Source organism: Rhizophagus irregularis, chromosome 18 (assembly GCF_026210795.1).
Source record: "Rhizophagus irregularis chromosome 18, complete sequence".
Lineage (NCBI taxonomy): Eukaryota > Fungi > Glomeromycota > Glomeromycetes > Glomerales > Glomeraceae > Rhizophagus > Rhizophagus irregularis.
The window spans coordinates 2,177,423-2,197,948 of record NC_089446.1 but is presented as its reverse complement, the minus strand read 5'-3'; the positions used below and the strand labels follow the sequence as shown (position 1 = coordinate 2,197,948).

Sequence of the window (20,526 nt, the reverse complement as noted above, 5' to 3'; positions counted from 1 at the left end):
AAAGTAAATATTAAAGGCAGATCGTTCTACAATGTACTGTACAATTTCAAATCTAATTTAATTTTTATTGTAATAATATACAAATCTTGTAATATCCCATCGGTATTATGTATACACCGATAGATTTGATTGTTCCAACGGTATAAAAGAGTATAAAATCCATCATAAAAAAAGTATAAAAAAGTAAAGTATAAAATCCATCGGTGTATACGCCATACACGATTAGATAACAAGTATGTATTCTACACCATATACATTTGTTTGGTCTAAATTTCTATAAAAACTTATTACAGTATAAAATAGGGGAAAGTGCGAGGCGTATGTAACCAACGTGCACATACATCATTACTTAAATTTGATAATTTTTTTTAAATTTCTTACTTAATAATAAACATTTCTTTCAAAATCAAACTTAAAATCTTTAATTACGCCATTATTCTTATATTTGTTAATCAATTTTATATAATCTTGGCTTCTCTTTTTATAAAGAGGATCAGTTCATTCAGTTGTAAATATATTAAATTCAGGTCGACCATTCCAAAAATTCCTCCAAATTTTTTAAAATCATTAAATAAAAGTGATAAATATTCAATTGAAGGACAATGTTTATAAATTTGAGAGAATCTTCATTAAATTACGTTCAAAACTATAAAAATCATAATATTTTAATTAAATATTCTCCATTATTTTCAATAATACAAGTTGCTCAAGATAATGGAAGATTAACTTTTTCGATTCATCATTTCCAATTAAAAGATTATCAATAGTTTTTAATTTAAAAAGGTCCTGTAATAATGAATGATGTATGTTTGTAACCATAAATTATTAAATGATTGAGTGTATTTGCTTTTTTTACCAAAGCAAAAAATTTTTTTCATAAAGATCTATAAAATAATTACTTTAATATTATCTTTCTATTGAAAATATTTTAATTAACACGTGTGTCTGTATTAATAATTGTTAATCTTTGTATATTCTGACATGTATTTGTTAATCCATAAAAGTATATAGAATCAATTTGTATCACATATTAACTCACAAAGTGATTCAAGTCGGACTTTGCGTCTGGAAAATAAAAATATTTGATGTCTAATTGATTTTATATCCAAATATTTCAATTCTGAACATTTTTCCATCAATATATTATAAAATTCTTGTTGCAAAAGAAATTGATAATAAGCCAAAGAAGATCAGAAAGAAATTATATTATTAATTATGTTCACATTAATACTCCTAAAGAAAGATAAATAATCAAATAAAGGTGATTGACGTGACGCTTGAAGTAACCTGTCTTCATCGGTTAAGTAGTAATCTTAACTGTATGCAGTGTGACCGTCACCATTAATAATTATGCTACCCAAGGTGGTGTGGTAAGACTACCCGTAATTATATATGTCGTACACAGAATTTTTATAGAAATTATTAATAGAGTGACACCAAGGATTTCTCCATAATACTGGAATTACAACTTCGCACCATAATCTATTAACCATTAGACATGAAAATAAAGATTTTGAATCATGTAATTCTTCAAATATCAATAAAATTACGTCCTGATTAAATCTAGACATAATTTTTTTTCTCTCTCCCCAGAGAAATTTAGGTATAAAAAATTTGTAAAAAAAGAGTTAAATAAACATTTAAGTGTATAAATATGAGTATCGGTAAGGCCCTCTTATTCTTGTCCGCACATGTCATTTAATGAATCCAACAACCTCCCTTTGTCCTCAGGAGACCATTTTTTCGATTTATCCATTTTCCAAGGAGGTTTACTTTTATACCCCGAATACTAATCGGATCATCCTTGTGTGACGAATTTTTGATGACAGGCCCTATAAAGAATTTTCTGGGAAACATTCCAATAAATGATCATTAAGTTTTCATTTCAAAAAACTCCGATATGTGATCAATTTTCTAAAATTTTTATAGGGAGGGTCGATGATTTTCTGCATGTGGTAAAAGTTAATTCTTTGATTTGGCCAGAATTATGCAAGGTCGTTAAATTCTGGCCAATTTTAATGTCAGCCAGCTAAATCAGGCGAAAATTATAACTCTATTCTGCGATTTCTGTGAAACACAGATGTAGCTAAAAATTTTTATTCGTTCGGGAATTAACTGCGGACTGTAAACTAACGAAAAAAAAAATAATTTTATTGACTTTATGTCGCAAAGAAATTATATATATATATATTTTTTTTAAAAAAAAAGGAAAGAAAAAACATATGATTATCCGACCAATTAGTCATTCAAATTTACCTGTCGGTAATTTATATAGTCACATTTGATTTCAATATTTGGAAAGCTGTTGAAAGTAAAATTTTAGTATTATTGATCATTATTTAATTTTTTTTTTTTGTTCCCTGTAGTTTCTTCTCTTCATATTCTGGTCACGCCATTGAAGAATTGTATGATGTATTTTATTAAGTTTGCAAGTTTCATTGTTTATCTTAAAATAGTTGACAAAAACCAATAAAAAAGGAGAGAAGAAATTGGGATTGACCTAATTAAATAAAATATGGAACATAGACATTTCTTTTTGTCATATTTTTTTGATGGTTCTTATTAATAAATTTGACGAATACTGCCCTTTTTTCATAAATAATATTTGTCTTGACTTCTTTAACGTATTTACGTTACTCATTCTAGGAGGATTCATAGCAAATTAAATTAATTTTTTGTAAGATATGTTAAGAAATACAATGAATTCGGTGGATTTGTGTAATGAATAAATGATAGAATGTGATAGAAGCTTCATGTTTACCTTTTAAAAAACTTTTATTATTCTATTCATTATATATTCTATTTCATTAAAAAAAACAATGAACAATGAATAAATCAAGAGTATAAAAGGAATATCAATGAAAATCAGTGTTTTGGTGGCTTATGGTGCGGAACAAAGAAAAGTATATTCGTAATTCCGATAGCCTTTTCCGTGCTACAGAAAATCCAAGATCTTCAGTAAACAAACATCCCTGAACTAAGTATCAAAATTAGTATTAATTAATTATTTTTTTGATTTTAAGAATTCATTTACCGAGTTTACCATACATAAAGTAATATTATAATATTCTTTTTTTCGAGTATAGTAGGCAACTCGATCTTGTTACATAAAATTTATTTTTTTAGTTTCACGATGCTGAATTTTAACCAGTGAACATGGATGATCTCATAATTAATCATGAATCCAGATTTTTTTCTAACGTTTTCGTGTCTTCAAAGTAGTTTGCAGATTTTGGTTTTGAGAAATCGGAAAGGAATTGGCAAATCTAATAAAAAGCAAGTTTATTCTATAACAAATAATAAGCTATTGTACACGTTTATATGGATAAGAAGTACTTTGTGTTTTAAGGGTTTAACCTTCAGATTTTTTGCAATCTACAAACTATAAACTTTTAGTTGTCTAGCAAGTATAATACAATTATTTAGTTATTAATATTTTGATTTTTTTAATCCAATTTGAATAGTTTTTAATTTATAATAATAACTACAATTATGAAAATTTTTATGATCGTAGTTGCTTACATTAATAACCATGTGAAACTTATAAATAGATTTATCTCTTTGTTATAACGCAAACGTATTACGTGAAGCCAAATCGGCAATGGATTCGGGTATTACCGAAGATCAGTTTTTTGGTAGCTTATAGTATAGAACAAAGAAAAGTTGAACGCCTATTTTTGCTTATACGTTCCAAGTTCAAGTATTTAGCTAATTGTTCATTTTAATGATTATTTTAGGAGATGATCGACAAATTCTAGTGCATGACTACTTTTACTGTTGTGTAATGAAGAAAAATCCATTGCCGAAAATTGATAGTATTTTGACCATTATTAGCCATGACAGTTAATTAACCGGTAAAAAAATTCCATTTCGTTTGTATGTCTAAACATTCTCGTGATTAGATAAAATTGTAAATTAACCAATTTTTCTCTATATAAATAATTGTTTTTTCCCCAACTTGCTTCTTATCTCCTCACAATTATTTCTTACATTTTTTTTTTAAATTATCTTTACACTTTACAATCGTCCTTTATTTTCAATAAAATAAATGGTACGAAAAAAAGGCCCCGTTTGGGATCATTTTGAAATACTAAATAATGCTGTCAATTCACATCCCCATGTAAGATGTAAATACTGTCCCAAGGAATATAAACGAGCTGTTCCTAAGCGAATGCAATTTCATCTTGATAAAAATTGCGCACAAGCACCAAATTCTACTAAATCTCAGTCCAATATGGAAAAATCTCTTAATCTTTCATTATCCAAAGTATTATCACCCTACAATTTATCAAATAGGGAAACGGATGATATTGACCTATCGCCAGAAGATTTGCACCATCTTGGATATTGTTATCAACGTGGTATAGGAACCGAAAAAAATGAAGTAAAAGCATTCCAATTATACAAAGTAGCTGCTAATAAAGGTCTTGTTATTTCAATAAATAATCTTGGTTATTGTTATCAACATGGAATAGGAACTGAAAAAGACGAAGTTAAAGCATTTGGATTATATAGAGAAGCAGCTGAGAAAGGTTGTGTTGAATCAATGCGTAATCTTGGATATTTATACCAAAATGGAATAGGAACTGAAAAAAATGAAATTAAAGCGTTTAAATTATATAAAGAAGCAGATGAAAAGGCGATATTAATGCAATGCGTAAACTTGGAGAATGTTATCAACATGGGATAGGAATCGAAAAGAACGAAATTAAAGCATCTGTATGGATTAAAAAGGCGTGTGAAAGTAATTAAGCCAAATTATGTATTAAGAAACTTTTCGTAATTAAATTATATTTTTCATTTATTTTAAGTTTATTTTCTATATATTTATCTAAATTCGTTCAAAATTACGTACACATTTCCTTTACATCATATTCGATTATGCAAAAACTATTTTTATGATAACTAAAACAATAATTAAAATATTTATTAGAAAAATTTTTTACCCATTAAGACTTCCTATTAGGTATTTATTAATAATTTTATTGTTAAAGAATTCTACGTACTGTATATTAACATTTAAGATAATACAATCATTCTATACTTTTATATAATATGAAAAACAATATTATTTATCAATTAAATTATCCTAATATTTTCTTTTAGAAAAAAATTCAATAAATATATTATATATATTATCGCGTAATTTCATTATATATACCACTATAGTATTTATGCTTTCTTATACTACATTTATTACTAAAATATCAGGAATATGTTATCAATTATATATCGAATTTTATTCTATAGTCAATTTTATTCCACATTGATGCATTTATTATTTTATTATGAAGTTCCAAAGATTATAAATAAATAAACACTACGTAAACGACGACTTTAATGATCTTCTAGAAGTAGTATATAACTAATATAAGTTATTATTTATTTATTTATTTTTATTGTAATTTAGCGATTAACCGGTTAGTACAGCTGAAAATTAGCCACATAAAATTAGTTCAATTACTTTGAACACGGGACGAAGCCACATTATCTACGAAACTTATCGGTGACCTGAGACGAATACTACAAAAATAATAATATATAGAAACGTTTTTTTAAAAAATAAGTTTTACTATTTTCGTTGCTTAGATCTAAAATAAGAGAGTATTAACTGTTAGACGTTTTCTTAAAAAGAAAAAATAAAATAAAAAAAAGGAAATAAAAAAGGCATATCTTATTGTACATTTGAAGAAAAAAAAATTTTGAATTATTTTTGGAAACTTATCAGTTCCGTTCATAATCCATAAATTTTGACCAGATTCCTACAAAATAGAAAAAATGTAAAAAAATAACGTTTTTACATGAAGTTTCACCACTTCCCAAGGATTCGGTATCGAAGAAGAGCCCAACTTCTTCAAAAAAAGCATTAATAAACATTTTTTATGTCAATAAACCAAATTTTCAACTCTGAACATTTTTTATCAAGATATTATAAAATTCTTGTTGCAAAAGAAATTGATCTGTTAGTTAAAATTTAAAAACCGTAAACCCGATATTAACGGATATCCGTTATAACCCGTTACGGGTCTGAACACTACCTGAATAGATTGATTTGATTAAGTGTAACAATGATAAAAAAACGAACCAAATTGGGTTTTCAACTCTGAAGCCTTTTTTTTAAAAAAAATTTATCTTCAATTGATAATTATATTTCTTTAAATTTATTTTCCCTTTTTCTTCTTTGGATAAATAAAATTTTTTGAATTTCGTATTGGAACGGCATGGCTTTATCATCACGAATAATTTTAAAGGTCCAATTTCAAATTTTAAAGTAACTTGAAATTAATTTTGTAAATAGGAACTGATGGAATTTAAAAATTGGATAATTAAATTTATTGATACCGAACATTTGCAAGGATTACGTAATATCAAGCAACTTATTAGTATGTTTATCCTGGTGCTAGCCACAATAGACTCGAACATTGTTTGGGTAACGAATTTGGATCATACATACTGTAATTATAAGTAAGATTCTCTAATCTATAATGTTTATTAGGCGTCGCACATCTTTCTCGCTCGTTGATAAAAAGGATTCAGGAGACGCAGCCTGAACTGGAGCATGATGAAAATGGTTTAAAATGTGACATTAGCCGCATTATGTCATGACCTTGGTATATAAAATGTTTCATAATTTAGTACGCATCGATCTCCATATATATTTGATATTGGCACGCGTTTGTCACTATCTTGGAATGAAATCCGATTTCGATTTCTCGAGACTCGAAATTTTCGCGCGTTATTGATGATCATGTATGAATTAAATTAGGTAAAACAATAGATTATATGAATACGTGATACTTTTTTAGAGGCGGATTCAACTCTCAAAATATCTGACAGTATCTTTGATGCAAATGAATATTTGAAGATGGATGATACAATCTTAAATAAAATCGAATATTCGAACGATCCGGTAAGTTAAATTATAATACTTATAAAAGTATATTTAATGATTGTCGTAAATTTATTTTAGAGTTTTAAAAATCAAAAGATATTATTAAACGCATTCGAAAAAGAAGCCTTTATAAATTTGTTGATGGGTTTTTAGTTCCTAATGATCTGAAAGATAAACTGACCGAGGTGAAAAAAAATTATTATTATCAATATAATAAATAATAAGTTCTAATTTAATAAATTTTCTTTATTTGTAGAAAGAAATAAATGAAGAAAAAATTATAGCTTATCAGAATAATGATGGACTTAAAGTAGATGATATAATCGTAAATCGACTTGTATTAAATTATGTCATGATTACGTAGTTCCATATTTATTCCTTACATTTTTATAGTTTCCAAATTAGTCGTTCCAGAACAATTTGTGTTATTATTATTAATTTTATTATTATTATATTATTAAATATTATTATTAAATAGAGATAACTGGTCTATTGGTTATTTTTCGTCATATTAACATCATTTAATGTATAGGTTCAAAGAAAGAGACTTATCCGGTTATCCCTTACTTTAAAGTCTGATATTACGATTTTGGATATTACGATTTTGGATACAAGCAAAATTCAAATGACACTCCTACTAATCTAAATAATTCATTACCAGCACATTATAATTTGGAAGATAAAGTTGAAGAAGATAGAAGTATTGACGAAGATAAAAATGTCGATGAAGATAGAAATATTGATAACTATTGTAAAGAGTGTTGAAGATTAAGTTCAAGACAATATTAGACGAAGTAAGAGATTTATTTTCAACTGGTTAACTAAAACTAATATAATAAATAATTTTCTTTATTTTAGACTCATTATTATTTAGACAATCCTTCTAATTTGTCTCAAAAAAAAATGTTAGAAAATATTGCGGCTAATTTTATTCTGTCAAATGGAAGACTATAAACGTCGCCAAGATCATGAAGAGATAAGATTAGAAATACATTTTATCGGGAATAATAAAAAATGTGTACAATGAGATTTAAAAGTTTTTAATAAAATCCTCCAATTAATTTTTACTATCTAAATTAGGGCAGAATCCCGGAAATGTTATTAAGGATCCAACTAATGAGATACTGGCCAAAAAAAATTAACTTCGTGGCATGTGTTACAATTTTACCATTGATATTTTTTTTTATAATACAATAAGAAACGAATTGATAAACCTTATTTTAAAAAGCTGGTAAATAAGATAGACTTTTTAATATTAGTAAATTTAAGAACTAAAATATGGATTTATATTGATGTAAATTTTATATGTAAGCTAGCTAACATGGGCTGGGATTATAGTTATATAAAATTGCCGTATGTTTAATGAAATTTTTTTTCAAACTTGCTTCACTTAGTCTTAGTCTTAGGTCTTGAATCATATAAAATCTCCACATGCGTTTTGAATTGCTAAATCGTTACGTAATTGAATATTCAAAATGATAGCGTATTAAGGAAATTAATTAACACAAAGAAAAACAAATAAACCGGAACCTGTCGAATAAAGAAAAGATTGGTATTGCAAATCGACAATACAAATTTTGATCATCGTTTTGGTGATTATTAAAATTTCGGACGCGTGACTTTCATTTACTGTTGTGTAATGAAGAAAATTCCATTGCCGAAAATTGATAGTATTTTGACCATTATTAACCATGACAGTTGATTAACCAGTAAAAAAATTCCATTTCGTTTATATGTCTCAACATTTTCGTGATTAGATAAAATTGTAAATTAAACAATTTTTCTCTATATAAATAATCGGTTTTTCTCAACTTGCTTCTTATCCCCCAACAATTATTATTTCTTTCAATTTTTTTTTAATTATCCTTACACTTTACAATCGTCCTTTATTTTCAATAAAATAAAATGGTACGAAAAAAAGGTCCCGTTTGGGATCATTTTGAAATATTGAGTAATGTTGTCAATTCACATCCCCATGTAAGATGTAAATACTGTTCCAAGGAATATAAACGAGCGAATGCAATATCATCTTAATAAAAATTGCGTACAAGCACCAAATTCTACTAAATCTCAGTCCAATATGGAAAAATCTCTTAATCTTTCATTATCCAAAGTATTATCATCCTACAATTTATCAAATAGGGAAACGGATGATATTGACCTATCGCCAGAAGATTTGCACCATCTTGGATATCGTTATCAACGTGGTATAGGAACCGAAAAAAATCAAGAAAAAGCATTTAAATTATACAAAGTAGCTGCTAATAAAGGTCATGTTATTTCAATAAATGATCTTGGTTACTGTTATCAACATGGAATAGGAACTGAAAAAGACGGAGCTAAATCATTTGAATTATATAGAGAAGCAGCTGAGAAAGATTGTGTTGAATCAATGCGTAATCTTGCATATTTATATCAAAATGGAATAGGAACTGAAAGAAATGAAATTAAAGCATTTAAATTATATAAAGAAGCAGATGAAAAGGCGATATTAATGCAATACGTAACCTTGGAGAATGTTATCAACATAGAATAGGAATCGAAAAGAATGAACTGAAATTAAAGCATCTGAATGGATTAAAGAAGCGGGTGAAAGTAATTAAACCTAATTATGTATTAAGAAACTTGTCGTAATTAAATTAGATTTTATTCGTTCCTTTACATTACAATTTATATTTTTCATTTACTTTTATTTTCTATATATTTATCAAAATTCGTTCAAAATTACGCACACATTTCCTTTACATATTTGATTATGCAAAAACTATTTTTATGATAACTAAAAGTGTGACTGTCACCATTACAGCTGATTTCATTAATGTACGGGACACTTGGCAAATTTTTGCCGAGAGTTGTGGTTGTCGGTAGCCAATCAGCCAATCAATTACACTTTGAATCCCAAAAAATGGGTCACGTGATATTATTTAAATCATGTGTTCGTTATTTTTTTCAATTTGCCAAGTGTCCTGTACATTACGAAATCAGCTGCAAAGTGTAATTGATTGCCGACAACTCTCGGCAAAAATTTGCCAAGTGTCCCGTACATTATGAAATCAACTGTAATATAATCATGTTACCCGAGGTGGTGTGGTAAGACTACCCGTAATTATGTCGTACAAAGAATTTTTAGAGAAATTGATAGAATGGCGCCAAGGATTACTGGAACTACAACTTCGCACTATAATTTATTAACTATTAAACATGAAAATAAAGATTGAATCACCTTGTAATTCTTTAAGTATCAATAAAGTACATCCTTATTGAATCTGGACATAAATCTTATTTAATCCTTTTTTCATAAATTTTTTATTTCTTTGAGGAAAAAAAAAAATAATTATGATATAAAAGTAATTACCGGTAAACCCTGAATAATGCATTAGATCATCCTTTGTGTGACTTCAAAAATGAATTTTTAATATTACGTATCGATGATTTAAATATTTTAAATATAGTAAGTAATGTAACTAAATTTTTTATTCGTTCGGGAATGGATATTATATTAATTAAAGATTATAAACTAAAGAAAAAAAAATAATTTTATTAACTTTAACGTCGAAAAGATTTTTTTTTTTTTAAAAAAAAGGAAAGAAAAAAAAATACGTTTGTATTACGATTAGCCGGTCAATTAGCAATTCAAATTTTACTTAATCCCGTTATTATTAATAAATTTGGCGGGTACTGTACATCATTTTTTTATTTTTCACAAATAATATTTTGTCTTTAACTTCTTTAACGTATTTACGTTACTCATTCTTTCAACAATTTCTATCAATATCTACAACAAAAAAAAAGAATTTAAAGAATGAAAAATAGATAAATGCATTAATAAACAAGCCATGTAACTAACTTTTTATTTATTAAATTAAAATTTTCTTTATTAATTTCCTTAATATGAACAATTTCTTTTAAATTTTAACGAAAAAATAGAAAAAAGAAAGGATAAACTATAATAAATCTTTTTTTACTTTTTTAACCAATTAAAATCATTTTTTTGTAAGATATGTAAAGAAAAATAGAATGAATTTCTTTTTGTGTAATGAAGAAAATCTGTGTTACACATCCATTGCCGAAAATCATTATTTTGGTAGTATTTTGACCATTATTAACCATGTAATTTTCCATGACCCGTTAATTAACCGGTAAAATAATTCCATATGAAAGGCACGATTATTCTATTGCTACTTTCGTTTATAAGCTTAAAACATTTTCGTTGATTAGATAAAATTGTAAATTAACCAGTTTTTTTCTATATAATTAAACGTTTTCTTCTTAACTTGCTTCTTATCTCTTCACAATTATTTCTTACATTTTTTTTTTTAATTATCTTTATAAAATTATCCTTTATTTTGAACAAAATGGTACGAAAAAAAGGGCCCGTCTGGAATCATTTTGAAATAATAAGCAATACTATCAATTCACATCCCCATGTCAAATGTAAATACTGTTCCAAGGAATATAAACGAGCTGTTCCTGAACGAATGCAAACTCATCTTGATAAAAAGTGCGTACAATCACCAGATTCTGCTAAATCTCAGTCCAAACAACAAAATACTACGTCTAATTTGGACCATTTAAGCGAGGAAGAGAAAAAATCTCTCAAGCTTTTATTATCCAAAGTATTATCCCCCTACAAGTTATCAAATAAAGAAAAGGTAAAAATGCAAACGGATGATATTGACCAATCGCCAGGCGATATGCGCCATCTTGGATATTGTTATCAGCGTGGTATAGGAACCGAAAGAAACGAAGAAAAAGCATTTGAATTATACAAAGTAGCTGCCAATAAAGGTCATGTTATTTCAATAAATGATCTTGGATACTGTTATCAACATGGAATAGGAACTGAAAAAGATGAAATTAAAGCATTTGAATTATATAAAGAAGCAGTTGAAAAAGGTTGTGTTGAATCGATGCGTAATCTTGGTTATTTTTATCAAAATGGAATAGGGACCGAAAAAAATGAAGTCAAAGCATTTAAATTATATAAAAAAGCAGCTGAAAAAGGTGATATTAATGCAATACGTAACCTTGGAGAATGTTATCAACATGGAATAGGAACCGAAAAGAACGAAATTAAAGCATCCGAATGGATAAAAAAAGCGGTTGAAAGTAATTAAGCCAAATTATGTATTAAGAATTTTTTCGTAATTAAATTAGATTTTACTCGTTCCCTTTACATTACAATTTTTCTTTTACCTCAAGTTTATTTTCTATCTATTTATCAAAATTCGTACAAGATTTGCGCGCTCGTTTCCGTTGACGATCATTAGTTCACGTTTACACATTCGAATATGTAAAAACTATTTTTTATGATAGCTTAAACAGCATCTCTTAACTGTAATTGCTAAGCTTTTTCTTGGACTCATAATAAAATTTTATTAGAAAAATTTTTTACTCATTAAGACTTCCTATTAGGTATAATAATTTTATTATTAAAGAATTCATACGTATATTTTTAAAATTAAAATTTATGACAATAATATCATTCTATATAATATATGAAAACAATATTATTTATCAATTAAATTATCCCAAAATATTTCAAAAAAAAAAAAAATTCAATAAAAATATTTTATATATTATCGCGTAATTTTATGTTTATATACATATCGCCATAAGATTTATACTTATTATACTTACTACATTATTACTAAAATATAAGAGATATTTTATCAATTTTATATATCGATTTTTTACGATTCAATTAAATACCAAATTTTTCCACTTCGATTCACATTATGAAATATGTATTATTTTTATTATGAAATTCAAAAAGATTATAAATAAATATACATAAATGACATCATTATTTTAAACGAAATATATAATTAATATAAGTTATTGCTTATTTTCTTTGTAATTTAGCGATTAACCGGTTAGTAACAACTGAAAATTGACCGTACAAAATTTGACAATCAAATAAATTGGTTCAATTATTTTGAACGTGGGACGAAAGTCACGAAACCATAAATAGTATACAAAAAATTGCACTTTTTAAAATCAAATAATGTGTAAATCCTTCCTTTTTGGATAATTCCAGGCGGCATTATGTAATTCTGGCCCTGAAGAGATACGTAGAGTTAATAGTAAACGAGCGTCAATTGTTCGGGTTCTAAATTAATATCATTATAAAAGACCGCACTTGATATGTATTATCAGTTTTAAGTATCAAAATATAAATTAACCGGTTAGAATAATTATTGAGGCTTTTTGGCCGGTCCTAAGCCCTAAAGTACAGCCATAATGTAATCAGTTTGACGATTACATGATTCTTCTTTTTTTTTAAATATATATATAAGCGACATCTTTACGTTAGCGATATAGATACGTTAGATATGAATTCTTTTAGTAATATCTTCTCATTTCTCAATACTCTAAAAATTACTTATCAAATAAAGATTGATTTACGTAATGTTAGTCCCAAGCCCTAAAGTACAGCCATAATGTGGCAATTGCATATTCTTTTTTTTTTTAATATATATATAGGCGACATGAAATGAGTAATATCTTCTCATTCTTCAATACTTTAAAAATTACTTATCAGGATTTGATTTACGTAATGTTAGTCCCAAGCCTTAAAGTACAGCCATAATGTAATCATTGACGATTACATGATTATTCTTTTTTTTAATATATAATATATATATATCTTTACGCTAGATATGAATTCTTTTAATAATATCTTCTCGTTTTTCAATACTCTAAAAATTACTTATCAAGTAAAGATTTGATTTACGTAACGTTAGTCCCAAGCCTTAAAGTACAATCATAATGTGGCAATTACATGATTCTTTTTGTTAATATATACAGGCGACAATGATATGAATTCTTTAAAAATTACTTATCAAGATTTGATTTACGTAATGTTTAGTCCCAAGCCCTAAAGTACAGCCATAATGTAATCAAGTTTGACAATTACATAATTATTCCTTTTTTTTAGTATATATAGGCGATATCTTTATGTTAGATATGAATTCTTTTAGTAATATCTTCTCATTTTTCAATACAATACTGTATTTGACCATTATTAAGCACCCTTTTTGCTATGTAAAAAATGACATAATTTCTGATCTAGCCTTTCAGCAAAGATGAAATATATACTAATTATTCACATATATAAGAACAATAATCCTGCAATGCAAATGGACTTTTATTGTTTCATTAACCAGTTTATAGGTACTTATAGCCAAATACTATATGGTAATAATTTCAGGGCTTTTGCCAGCTTCAATTTTAAAAATTAAATAATCCCTGCAATATTTACATTCCAAATGGATAGACTTTCAAACAGTTATGAGAAGAAATAAAGAAATTAGAGCAATGTAAATCCTAACCAATTAATATGCAATCTACAGAATCTAATGCTACTAAATTTATTGTTGAAAAATCCTACCAGTTATTGTTAATAAATATCAACAAAACAACAACAACCCCTATCACAACCATCACTACAACTACCGTTACAACAATCACTACAATCCCCGGTATAGCATAGATATATAATTTTTACTCCACTACTTTTGTAATATAATAATTAATATGCTACTACATATATGTTTTCTCATTAAAATAACATGCATAGTACCATTAATTAGTAGAGATTTGAGAATAGCAGTTTCATGGCAAAAAAATCAAATTTAAATTTGTACTAATAATATAGGTAACATTCACCGCTATTAGAAAATATGAATTCCTATAACAAAAAAAATGTGTATATTAGAAAAAATTAAATAATTAATTAAATAATTAAATTTAGTAATAACCTGAGAAGATGACTCTGAAATTAAAATTTTGAGGAAAATAGGAGACAACTGGATTTTGATTTCCCAATTCTCATGCATATTACTTAGAAACTTAGTACAATGGAAAGTGGTGGACATTATCCTAATTTCCCATATTATTTAGTACTCATGGAATAGCCATAAAATTCGCACTGAAAATCAACAAACTCCAACACAATTATATGTTAAAGGAATGATTCAACATGGGTTTAGAGGATCCTAAATAAAAGCTTAATAACGCAGGCATTAAAAGAAAATTCACCTCGTAATACTAGTCTAAGTTCTACTGTCAATACACCCCAGATAATTCCGTGTATAATAATCAATAAATACTAGTATTAAACCTTACTAATTAGAAAATGATAAGTTTACCAAAATCACATTACTAATTTCCCATATTATTTAGTACAAGAATAATGGAAAGTGGTGAAAGAAGAAATATTTAACCAAAACTTTTTCAAAAAAAATTTTATTAATATTTATTAATAGGGTCTTTAAAAGTTTGTTTAGATGACCAGCTATTAAAATTATACCAGTATAGTTATAATTAATAACCAGTTACAATTTATTCTAAGGGCAGATTATGTAAATGAACCTAAAGATTTCAAAGCTTTTATTAATATCATGAAATACAAAACAAAAGTTAAAATCACTTAAGTACCTAATTCCTATATTTCTACTATATTTCATCAAGATTTACAAGATTATATAGATAAAAAAAAACAATAATATGGCTTTCACCTTATATAAATCCTATTATTGTAGAAGAAGAAGAAGGCATATTTAGATGATAATAATATTAGAGACTTAAGAAAAGTGGTAAAATTTATTACAGGAAGATTAATGAACATTATAGATCAACCTGATATACCGAAAGGAGAAAATAATCAAATTTCTTAAACAAAAATATTTTACTAGATAAATTATGTAAATTTCTTATTATTTAAAAATTTATATGTGACTCATAAATCATCATAAGTGGCCTGATATTCCACTAAAAAAGTTTTTACAATAAGACACAGGGAACAACAGTTTCATTTGGCTACAAAGGAAAGAAGGTGATATTGGAAGAAAAATTAATTGTTAGAGGCTTAAAAACTTTGGGAAAGTAAACAACCCATAACTCCATTTTTCTCATTGTCTCCTACAACTACTCCTCAGAGAAAGTTGATTGCATGAAGATATTGCTTTGCCATATCTCAAAAAAAATTGAAGGCTTGCTTTCAAAAATCCAAAATATGCCAACTTGAAGGTGGGTATTGTCAAGAGGTATTTGAATTATAAACATTTAAGAGAATCTATACATAGAGTTGATGCATTTGGTGCAGTCACACAGGCAAGGTGCCAAGGTTCCTGAACATCTGGTCTATAAAGGAATTTAGAGTAAGGAATTTTTGACACAATAAAATAAATGTTTAAAACTGTTCATATAAGTGCCAAGCTTCCAACTGTTACTAGTCTAGAGAAAATCACTAAATAAGCTAAGCTATCTCTTTCTTGTACCTCCTTCTCAATAGTCCCTAGCTGACCTTTTTGACAGATACAGAAAGAAATATTAATCAATTTTCTTTAACACTCTTTACATTATAAGAGACAATCCTTCTGTTTCCTTTGAGCAGATTTATCATGACTTTCTGAAAGTAGATTTATTGTGATATTCCTCTTGCATATTGGAATGATGTGACTGATGATAATTGGATTTGGAATAAAGGAATGAATTAGTAGGCACAAGAATACTAGTAGTAGGAAAAATAATAATAATTATATAAACAAGAGGCAGAACCTATAATTTACACCATGCAGAAATTGTATAATTGCTAGCTCTGGTTACACCAACAGTAGCAACAACTGCAAATGCTGTCATGGCAAATGCAGTGAAACAGCTCAAAAAGTATATGCAAACTATTAGAAGGGAAAGCCAAAGTCATATAATGATTTAGGAGATTGGATCGAGTCTTTAGAAGTTCTAATCAAGAATTAAGTAAAAAAAGAAAACTAGAAAATTATTTTCTCAGCCATCTTTTTTGATATAATAATGGAAGAAAAAAAATTAGCTACTTACAAAGAGATTTATAAAATCACCATTGATGGGCTTACCAAAATCCATAAATCCACGATGAATTTTATTGGCGTACCTGAAACGTAAAACATTTTTTTTTTTTGTTATAATTTTTAAGATTAATTTTATTAAATAGTATAAATTTAATGATCAAGAAAACTTTGACATGTTCAGCGAATACTATTAAAGAAATGCAACTACCAGCCTTCTGCAGTAAATCTAACATACACTGTCAGAAAGAAGAAAATTGCTAAATATATATTTTTATTATAATGACTAATGAGATAATAATATGAATTTTTTATTAACTTACTTCCTTTTAATATTGTTATATATAACTTACTATCATCCATTTGCTTTAAGAAAAATAGTCATGATGTAAAAATGAATCTACTATTATTTCTTTTTCTATATTCAAGTCATAGTTAAAGAAAAATTAGAAAAATTGAAAGACCTGGATTTTCATTATCAAAAAATAGTCAAAGTCCTGAAGATAAGATTAAAGATTACAAAAACCAAGAGGAATAGTATAACTGAAGGTGAAATTGTTAAATAAGATGGTTTGCTTAAAGGAATGATATCTTTATCACCAAAGTTGATAAAAAGAAAATAAATGCAGTACGCATACAAGAAGTACTGTTTCTAGTAGATGCACTTAAAGTAGTGTTATTGAATTGAGTTTCTGGTAGTTGAACTCTAGTTTGTACACATAATTACTTAGCTTTTTAGTAAACAGTTATCCAAGCCGAACAAAAAATATGATGCTCGTGAGTCTTAGTCTTAAAATGATGAGTTATGGGTAGGCTCCTTTTAAGGTATAATAGGCAATTGTTTAACAAATGACATTCTTTTCTTTATCAATAAGTTTACAAATTAAAATATAAGTTTTACTTCTATAAGCTATTTGCTTAAGTAAAGTGTAAAAAGCCACTTTCATTAAAAATTTATTGTTTAGAATTTATCTGAAAATATTAATTATAGATTGACTCTATTCCAAGGACTAAGTAGAGATTTTTTTGTTATATATTACTATTTAAAATGTTGCTAAATTTTCACAGTTCATTTTCTTATAAAAATAATTACATCAACATTATAAAATTAGTTCTCTCTTCTCTCATCTTTATTTTTGCTACTTTTTTTACACCATTTTTACAATATGCTATTTCATTTTACAAAATGTCAAATGAAGAATTAAAGTTAGAAGCACACAAATTGTTACTACAAACCATGCAAGAGATAATATTAATATAATAGTTGAAAAGGAAAACAATCAAATTGCTAAAATCCATTTCATGAATAACTTAAATAATAGAAACCATACATATACAAGAATGTTCTTACAGTAAATTTTGATTAGAAAGTATAAATATGGCAAGCACAATTAGTTTTATTCATATTAATAGAGGAATTTGTTATCAACTACATATTCAGTAGGCTTTTTTTAGATATGTTTGAAGAAAAGAATTTGCTTGGTAGTACTGTAGCATCTATTCATTTGACCATTGATCTTTAGATGGCAAGGAGCAAGCATGGTTACATTGAAGTCACAGCAACTTGGATTGCTTCTGATTTTATTTTTCAGTTAGACATTTACTTAGTAATAGTTAATAATTAACAATATCTTATATTAATAATATCGCCAGTAATTAACAAAAATGATGGAAAACTTTCACAATATAAATAAATAATATCTTTAAGTAGATTTTTTTTTTACTGTAAAATAAAAATATAAAAAAAAAAATTATATTGAGGTATTTTAGGCATTAAATCACCATTGGAAAGTGGAAGATAAACTGGAGGAGTATGAAGACAAGTAGTTAATCAAAGAACTTATTTTCTTCTTAAAGGAAAAGAACTTGTGACTTGATAATGAAAACTTTAAAATCCTACATGTATAAAAGATCAATAGTTTAGACTTTTTTCATCTAACTGAGGAGAAATTTATAAAGGATTATTAGGGAATTACAATTCATTATAAAGACTGGTTACCAGAAAAATTAGTCAAGACATTTAAAATATTCCTACTAAATTCATCGTAATTTCACAAAAAGTATAAAATGTTTCTGCTTTTATCTTAACATAAAATTATAGTTTCAAGTCATAAATATAATTTTAAAGAATTACAAAAATAGCAAGAAAGTTTTTTAACAAATTTTTCTAATCTATTATTAGTATTATAATTGAATCTAATTACTAGATATCATATACATTATTTTTTATAATAACAAACAACATTCAAATTTCTAAACAAAAAATTTATAGTGGAATTTGAAAAAGTCTACAAAATCAGCCTCATGAGTAGGATTTAGGAGAACCTACAAAACAAAATTCATAGTGTTACGATGAAAAATAATGTAACGAAGTCGCGTGATATAACCGTTGATCAATGGTAATTTCCGGGACGATTAATTATTGTTGGATGATCAACGTCATATAACGGGAGGATCTATGTTCGAAATGTTTAATATATCAAATATATTAAATATATTGCATATATTGCACATATGGTATATATGGCATATATTAAACATTTTAAACATTTTTAGTTTAGTGTTTTTACTTATAAATAGACGTGATATTTTTCGATGTAATTAGATAGGTATCCAGTCAATAAGATATTTACCGATATTAAATAAAAACATTTTTTTTATTATTTATATCTTTGGTTATCTCACTGTCAATTATTGTCATATACACACCTAACCTATTGTTTTATTGTCATTTATTGTCATAATCCTTTATTTGTGTCTGATCGTATTTGCCATTTGGAAGTGCAATACTTTATTCACATCTGATCGGATTTGAAGTTAAATTGGTCAATTGATATTATTCTTATTTATTTATATTACATATACACATATACCTTCTGCCTACCCTAAATAACCTTTTGTTTATTCTCATAAACACTAAAAGAACTGATATTAACAATAGGAGGCGTCTCTTGAACAAGAATTAATTGTTCTTAAGGATTCTGCTGTTAGCAGCTCCATCCTTGATGATAATGATAGGGTTGCAATGGGAGAATATTGGACTAACCTGGTGAAGTACAACCTTCAATTATTTGATCAACACCTTTTAAAAATTAAAGGTGATTCAGTGGTAAGAATTTGTGCATAAATGGAATTTATAAAAGTATTTTCACGCACATATACTGAAGAGTTAATAGAAATATATATATTATTATAAAATAAATTACTAAGATGATATCAAAATATTTATTAACAAAATATTAATAAAATATATTAAAATTGAGCAGAATATTCGGCATAATTATTAATAGGACACCGTTTGACTAAGAACGCTCCCATTTGAATGTGGGCAATCGTTAAATCTTCCATGGTTAAACGCTCAAGTGGCTGTCCAGAGAAATTCGTCAACTTATGCTTAACATCTACCGCCTTTTGAACGTCACTTCCAAAATTATTTTTATTTGTGATCATGTTAGGACTATGAATTATTCTATATATGGTCTACTGATATTATTAATAAGTAATCTATTTGAATAGAAAACAGTATTTTTATACTCATTTCAGTCTATTTGTTATATTTGGTATATATATTTATCTTGTTATATTTCTTTAATTAAAAGATCATTTTATTAGTTACAATTAGGAAAAATGAAAAAAGTCACCTTGCAAAGTTTAAGTAGCAGTATTATAAATTGATTACATATAATCCTAAATGGAAACAGTTTTTCAAAAAGTTATTTTATAATACTTGACGTGTTACATTTCTTTTTCATAATCATTTCGCTTTATTTTTCAATATTCAAATATTTATTTTATAATTTTATT

The 20,526-nt window shown here is 26.6% G+C and overlaps 3 protein-coding genes across 3 annotated transcripts; all 3 read left to right on the top strand.

Moving 5' to 3' along the window:
• Positions 1-4,234: 4,234 nt before the first annotated feature.
• OCT59_010120 (uncharacterized protein) lies at positions 4,235-4,690 on the top strand (the record flags this gene model as incomplete). The annotated part of the gene is made up of 1 exon (XM_025331653.2): positions 4,235-4,690. The coding sequence occupies one exon, from the start codon at positions 4,235-4,237 to the stop codon at positions 4,688-4,690; it is 456 nt and encodes a 151-aa protein (XP_025184453.2).
• Positions 4,691-8,909: 4,219 nt separating this feature from the next.
• Positions 8,910-9,428, top strand: OCT59_010119 (uncharacterized protein; the record flags this gene model as incomplete). The annotated part of the gene is made up of 1 exon (XM_066132821.1): positions 8,910-9,428. One exon carries the CDS (start codon positions 8,910-8,912, stop codon positions 9,426-9,428), a length of 519 nt encoding a protein of 172 aa, XP_066000430.1.
• Positions 9,429-11,247: 1,819 nt separating this feature from the next.
• On the top strand, positions 11,248-12,009 carry OCT59_010118 (uncharacterized protein; the record flags this gene model as incomplete). Its single annotated transcript, XM_066132820.1, has 1 exon — positions 11,248-12,009. The coding sequence occupies one exon, from the start codon at positions 11,248-11,250 to the stop codon at positions 12,007-12,009; it is 762 nt and encodes a 253-aa protein (XP_066000429.1).
• Between the last annotated feature and the right edge of the window lie 8,517 nt (positions 12,010-20,526).